We start from the raw sequence: 7639 nt of genomic DNA, 5'->3' as shown, positions 1-7639 counted from the left end.
GCAAGGAGTGTGATTGTAAGATCACATGATGGTAACAGTATGTTTAGTTTTATAAGAAACAGCGAAATTGTCTTCCAAACTGGCCGTATCAGTTTGCACTCTCAGGAGCCATGAATGAGACTTCCTCTTGCTCCACAACCTTGTCAACATTTGGTGTTGTTAGTGTTGGATATTGGCTTAGTGTTTTTCCCCTCTTGTCTATAGGAAGGGAGCTGATATGCCAACTTCAATGGTTATTGTATCCCTTCTATGTGTCCAGACATACATGCTAGACAACTGGGCAAAGAGAATAGTCAACTGAACGTTACTTTCTTTGGTATACCTACACATTTTTGGGGGTAGAGTAAATGAGCCCCATCATATCTGGGGGGAGATATATGTGTTTCAAGATTGATGATTTAGGAAGCTTCTGGACTGAGAGAGCCTTTAGCATGACCTTAGAAAATCATGCACTTTTGAGAGAGAGAGAGAGAATCTGAGGCAGCCATCTCAGCAATTACAGTGCTGGAAGCTATAACCATGAGTTGACATTGAGAATAATAGGGCAAAATGTAGATTTTGTATTATGAGTCAGTTTTCTGTAGATTTAATAAGTTCTTTGCTGGAGTCTGAGGTTTCCTCTTCAGATAATAGAAGTTTAATAGAAATATTCCCATTCTAATCAACTATTTTTTAAATCAGGGGCACCTGGGTGGCTCAGTCCATTAAGCATGCGACTTTGGCTCATGATCTCACGGTTGGTGAGTTCGAGCCTGGCATCAGGCTCTGTACTCATGGCTCAGAGCATGGAGCCTGCTTTGGATTTTGTGTCTCCCTCTCTCTTTACCCCTCCCCTGCTCATGCTCTGTCTCTCAAAAGTAAATAAATGTTAACAAAAAGAAAACAATTAAAAAATTTTTACATCATATCTCACCTTCCCCAGACACCTACTTTTAGGTGTCCTAAAGGTGCCCCCGGACACCTATTTAAATCTGGATTGGAGTACTTGGCTGGCTCAGCCAAAAGAGCATGACTCTTGATCTCGGGGTTGTGAGTTCAAGCCCCACAATGGGTGTAGAGATTATTAAACATAAATGAATGAATAAACTTAAATAAAAAATACATAAATCTGGACTACTTCATGTCTCTTCCTTGCTTTGTTTTACTCCATGACACTTTCCACTAGTTACCATGTCATGGATTTTGCTGTTGTGGTTTTTGTGTGTTTGTTTTGTTGTGCATTGATTTTTTTGTTTTGGTTTTTGTTTGCTTCCTCTCCTTAAATTTAGGCTCTGCCAGATGACGTATTTCTATTTTATTTATTGCCGTGCTCCATAGCCTAGATTGTCACCTTTATGAAATCTTTAATAAATATTTATCAAAAAAAGAACAAATGAATGAATGAATTGATTTAATAATTTCCTCACGCTCAAGGGCTCTGAGATCAAAAAATTATTGGTGATAAACCCTAATACATATGGACATTTACATGTACCAAGAGCTATGAGAAGAACTCTAAATAGATTGTTTCGTGCAATCCTCACAACAAGCTCATGAGGAAGATACTATTCTAACCCCAATATCCCCACTTCAACACTGAAAGCCTGAATGTTATAGAACTGAATTAAACTGTTCAGGAGCTCACAGTAAGTGGCAGTGTCCGAACTCAGTTGTAGGAGTCTCTTTGTCAAAACCCCATGGATGTCCATCATTCATTCTGAGCAAGGCGCAGCCCCTGCCCTACAGAGCTTCTCCAGGTAATTAGGGGATCTGTGAGCTTCAGAGGAGGCTTGCATAGAAGTCTTGCTCTGTGATATAGGGACAGGCCATCACTGTGGATACTTACAATGCCCAGAATGATTTTGGTTCCTCCTGCCAAAGAGAGCCACCAAACCAAATAGAAGGGAGCCTAGAGTGTCACCTACATCAGAGACATTGTCCCTAATACTCCAGGGGTTCAGCCCCCCGGGCTCCTGCACAGGTTTCTCCCCAAGAGGCTACAGGAATTTTTTCAATTAACTTATGATGACTGTTTCTTTATTGAAGATCCTGGGTGTCTTTCCCCCTGTGTTTTATGTCTGCTGTAAAATAAAAACCTCTGCCCACTGTTCTGTTGCTAGTAAATAGACATGCAAGTCTGTGAAGGTCCTCAGACTAGAGAGGGTGCATCTTGTCCTTTGATCCCTGGGTCTCTCGGACCGAAAGTGAGGACTAAGGTAACAGCCCAGAACAGAAGGTATTTGAGCTTACTGAGGGGACTGAAGGGGCCAGGATTCTGCCCCTGTAAATAGGTATATATGTGAATATGAGACTAAGTGCATGTGTTCTGTGTATTTCTATACTTGTGTGTCACTGGCACACACAGAAAATTTCCACCTGGAATGTGCATTAATCAGGCAAGGCTAGAAATCTCCTTTGAGCAATGTGTGTACTTTAAAGATTACATCTATGCTATCTGTGTATTTTTTGTGTGATTCTGTGTGTTGTGATTTGAATATCTGTGACTGTCTGGGAGTACCTATGTGTTTGCATCTCAATTATATGTTGTTTGTTAGTTCTTTGTATGATTCTGTGCATTGTGTTTTTCATATATGACTGTGTGTTTATTTATGAACTTTGTGTGAAATGTATTTGTACCTTGATTATTTACATCGAAGGCATGAATCTAGACATGTAGGAGAGAATAGCAAATCATCCAACAATATGTGTGTTGGAGTGTGTATGCGTGTGAAGGAAAGAGAGAGAGATTGACTATAGGTATAGAGGTGTCTTTATTATGAGTTTTACAAACTTGCACTCCTACTAAACTCACCCAGAAGGGATGAAAGAAAAGTGAGGGCTTACAACTCTAACAAAGCAGTGTGTGTGTGTGTGTGTGTGTGTGTGTGTGTGTGTGTGTGTGTGTAGGTGTGTGTGTGTGTGTGTGTGTGTGTGTGCGTGCATGTGCATGCCTTTGAAAGGAACAGTCTAACTTTCTGATGTTCCCTTTGATTCAGACCAGAACCCAGCAAAGCACTTTTAAATTGGATCTTCCTTAAGCCCCACTGGGTTCATCAGACTATGTGAGTTGAGTGTTCCGATAATGGACCCATAGCCCTAGATATTTCTCATTCCAGACTTTAGCATTGTCCACATTTAAATTTTGGGAGCAGGGTAGTCTGGGTAAGTGTTCAGGTTCTGGTGTCCTCAGAATCTGGTGGTTGCCACACAACAATTTTGCAACCTGACATTTGATCTGAGGTCAGCAGCCTTAAAAATAAATGAGGATAATAATGGCATTTGCAGGATATCATTTACAACAGTTTTATCCATTTCAGGCACATAGTGAGCACCCAGTAAACAGTAGCCTGCTGTGTAATTATTCCCCCAATGGAGGCTGACTGAACTGACTACATTCAGGTAACTCTAAGGCAGGAGAATATGTTGTGACAGTTGTAACAGCAAGCCTGTGCAAGGATCCTCTCTCAAACCTTAGGTTACAGCTTCACTGCTGAGTATAGGTCACAGTGACATTTATACACAGGTGAAGTTTCCCTTCCTACTGGCTTGCCCCTGATGTCTTGGCACCATTCCTGCATCAGGATTTCTGGCTCTCTCTGCAGTCCACCCCAGAGAAGGCAGAGGTCTTGACTCTAGTCCCACCCAGCAACTGTCAATAAGCAGCCAGTCCTCAGTAGGGGAGTAATGTCACCTCCTTCCTCCCAATGTCCTAGTGTCCCTGAGAATCCCCCTGGCCTGGAATAAGAATCTACTACTAGATATTGAGCCCTGTGTGTTAATGCCAGTTTCCTTCTCCAGGAGTGTGGGTATTTGAACTCTATTGGCCACTGTCCCTCACAGCAATGGGAAGTGTCTGCCTCTAGTGACAAGAGCATCCAAAGACTTGCTTCTGAGATCAAGTGCCACCACCACATAGACTACAGAGTGTATGTGTAGAAGTGACTTCACTTCTCATGTTAGGAGAATGGAAGGAAAAAGTCACTGTGCTCTGTCCTTTTCAGACACAATAGATATTGATTGCATACTATTGACAGTATGTGAAAGGCATTTGTAAGATGTAGGCTGTAGGAACATAGATGGCTGCAGGAATGAGTGATGGCAGACATCTGAGCTGGTGGTTGAGGTGATACAGAGCACAGAATTCCTCTTTCAAACACTGAAATGTGTCTCAAAGTGTCTCACTGAAATTTGAGCTCAAACTGAGCTCTTCTGCTCAATTACAGAAGGGGAGGAAGAGTATGTTCAATAGCAGCAGAAAGTTAAAGAAATGAATAAAGAATGGTGACTCCAGCAGTTCCTGGCTGTGTGACCACGGGCTGGTTTCTTAACATTTCTTAACTTTAGCACACATGCACATGCACACACATACACTAGATGCAGCAATCACACATATATATGCAATATGTATGTGCAAAAATCCCTTTGTTTTGTCTGGCATATATTAGAATACTTGTTCGATAAGTTGCAATTACATTAAGATCACTAATGGAAAATAGTCATGTCAATCAGGTCAATATTAATTCTAACAGGCATCACCAATCATAGCATCTACTAGCTCTCAGGCCCCAGGACAAATATTCACATGCTTTACTACATGTGAATACTTAGATCTGAGCCAGTTCGATTTGCTGAAGATAGAAGCAGAGAAATGGACAAATATAGAAATGGGTGAAGTATAATTTATTTTTCTCAAATTAAATAAAATATGGCAAGCTAAATTCCATTGGGAAATTAACCCCAGGCTTTAGGAGGTGTGTCTGTGCAGTTTCCTTGGGAAGGTGAGAGCTCACATAGGTTAACACAACTTTTAGAGCAGCTACCTGTTTCTTGCTAGTGCCCACCTCACATTTCTGGTATATTGGGTTTCTAAAGATCAACCCAGGATTTATTTGGACACCTACGCTGGAATGAAGATGTCAAATGACACATCTGTGTGTTTACTATATGAAGAACTCTGTTCTAATATTCTAACTCTCACTGAGTCACTTAGTTCTTCTGCAAACCTTATGTGTAGGCATGCTATACTTACCCTGCAGAGGTGCGAACTGAGGCTAAGAGAGAGTAAGCTGTGGAGACTAGCTAGAAAGGCATGGGGCCAGAACTTACCAGAAGTCTAGTCACAGATACACTGCTCTGAACCTGTGCTTGAACAGGCTACACTTTTTTTTTTTTTTTAAATTTAATGTTTATTTATTTCTGAGAGAGAGAGAGAGACAGTGTGAGCAGTGGAGGGGTAGAGAGAGAGAGAGGGAGACACAGAATCTGAAGCAGGCTCCAGGCTCTGAGCTGTCACCACAGAGCCTGACTCGGGGCTCGAACTCATGAGCTGTGAGATCATGACCTGAGCCCAAGTTGGACACTCAACCGACTAAGCCACCCAGGTGCCCCTTGAACAGGCTACTCTTTAGAATGTGAGTCTCTTTCTTTTTTTCTCCAGGAAAGAATATGGTGTCCAACACATTGTTAGATGAAGAAAGAAATTTCCCCTGGTTTACATTGCTGGGAATTTTCTTGGTCATTGGAGCTCTGATGGGGAGGGTGGGGATTCAGGCCATAGCATGTGGGAAATACCCTGAGGAATTCCTTAGTAGGAAGTAAATAACCCTGCTATGATTGCCTGCTATGATTTCCACTATTGCTATTTATCATCTAGAACATTCCCTATATTCCTTCAATCTAAGCAGACAGAAGGCAACATAAGGAGGAAGAACCAGAGCAGCATGTCCGAGTTCCTTCTCCTGGGGCTCCCCATCCAGCCAGAACAGCAGGCCATGTTCTTCACTCTGTTCCTGGGCATGTACCTGATCATGGTGCTGGGGAACCTGCTCATCATCCCGCTCATCAGGGTGGACTCTTGCCTCCACACCCCCATGTACTTCTTCCTCAGCCACTTGGCCTTCACTGATGTCTCCTTCTCATCTGTCACCATCCCCAAGATGCTGATAAACATGCATACTTGGGATCAGTCCATCCCCTATGCAAGCTGTGTAACACAGATATATTTTTTTTCCATATTTTTTGGCTGTATTGATAACCTTCTTCTTGCAGTGATGGCATATGACAGGTACATGGCCATTTGCCACCCTTTACACTACACCACCATCATGAAGGAGAAGCTGTGTATATTTATTCTGGCTGGATCCCGGTTCCCTCTCCTGTACAAGTGCCCTGTCCCACACCATCCTCCTGGCTCAACTGTCCTTTTGTACTGACAACACCATCTCCCACTTCTTCTGTGACCTTGCTGCCCTGCTTAAACTCTCCTGCTCAGACACTTCCCTCAATGAAGTTTTTATCTTCCCTATTGGGGGATTGGTCATTACCCTGTCATTTATTGGTGCTCTAGTCTCTTATGGTCGCATTGGGGCCACCATCCTGAGGTTTCCCTCGATCAAGGGGATATATAAAGCTTTGGCCACCTGTGGCTCCCACCTCTCTGTGGTATTTCTGTTCTGTGGGACAATCATGGTACTGCACTTTTTCCCATCATCAAGCAACTCCAATGACAAAGACATAATTGCTTCAGTGATGTACATAGTGGTCACCCCCATGCTGAACCCCTTCATCTACAGCCTGAGGAATAGAGATACAAAAGGAGCCATGGGGCAACTTCTCAGAAAGGAAATCTTATTCTCCAAAGTGACAGTCCCCTATTCTTGTTCTTATGTCATTCACTGACCCAGAGATCTCCTCAAAAACTGTGTACTCAGGTGACCAATGTTACTTTTTGCTCCATACACCCTCCTTTCAATAGTCCTTCCTATTTGTGATCCCTATACTCCCAGGGGCTATAAGTATGAAATAAAATTTCATAAAGCTCTCCTCTCACTCTTTAAATTCTTAACTTCCAAGCTGAATATTGGAACTGTCAAATGTGTTTTTATTTTTATTTTTTTTTTAATTTTTTTTTTCAACGTTTTTTTTTTTTTATTTATTTTTGGGACAGAGAGAGACAGAGCATGAACGGGGGAGGGGCAGAGAGAGAGGGAGACACAGAATCGGAAACAGGCTCCAGGCTCCGAGCCATCAGCCCAGAGCCTGACGCGGGGCTCGAACTCACGGACCGTGAGATCGTGACCTGGCTGAAGTCGGACGCTTAACCGGCTGCGCCACCCAGGCGCCCCTCAAATGTGTTTTTAAAAATGATTTTAAGTAATCTCTGCACCCAAGTAGGACTTGAAATCACAACCCTGAGATGAAGAGTCACACACTCCACTGACTGGGCTAGCCCAGTGCCCCTGAGACAATACTTGTTAAATACAGAGTGAAATGTGTATTTGACATCTTATTTGAGTTACTTAAAAAAAAATTTTTTTTTTAACATTTATTTATTTTTGAGAGACAGAGAGAGGCAGAGCATGAGCAGGGGAGAGAGAGACACACACAGAATCCGAAGCAGGCTCCAGGCTCTGAGCTGTTTGTTAGCACAGAGCCCGACCTGGGGCTTGAACCCACGAACAGCAAGACCATGACCTGAGCCGAAGTCCGACGCTCAACCGAGCCACCCAGGCACCCCTTATTTGAGCTACTTTTAATGTTTATAAAATTGAGTTGCTTTAGCAATTAAGGTGTCATTAAAAATCATTGCATAAAAATTAATGATAGTCTATATTTTAGTTTCTCTACAGAAACTAGTTCCCCAGAGCTATAGAAACATAGT

At 42.5% G+C, this 7639-nt stretch overlaps 1 protein-coding gene across 1 annotated transcript; it reads left to right on the top strand.

Moving 5' to 3' along the window:
- The first annotated feature begins 5588 nt into the window (after positions 1–5588).
- Positions 5589–6657, top strand: LOC131490962 (olfactory receptor 1J4-like). Its single transcript, XM_058693359.1, is given in 2 exon segments — positions 5589–6128; positions 6130–6657. Coding segments are annotated over 2 exon segments (1068 nt in total).
- The last annotated feature ends 982 nt before the right edge of the window (positions 6658–7639 follow it).

The sequence above is a fragment of the Neofelis nebulosa genome, chromosome 12, assembly GCF_028018385.1.
Source record: "Neofelis nebulosa isolate mNeoNeb1 chromosome 12, mNeoNeb1.pri, whole genome shotgun sequence".
In the NCBI taxonomy this organism is placed as follows: domain Eukaryota; kingdom Metazoa; phylum Chordata; class Mammalia; order Carnivora; family Felidae; genus Neofelis; species Neofelis nebulosa.
This window is presented reverse-complemented; position numbering and strand designations above follow the sequence as displayed.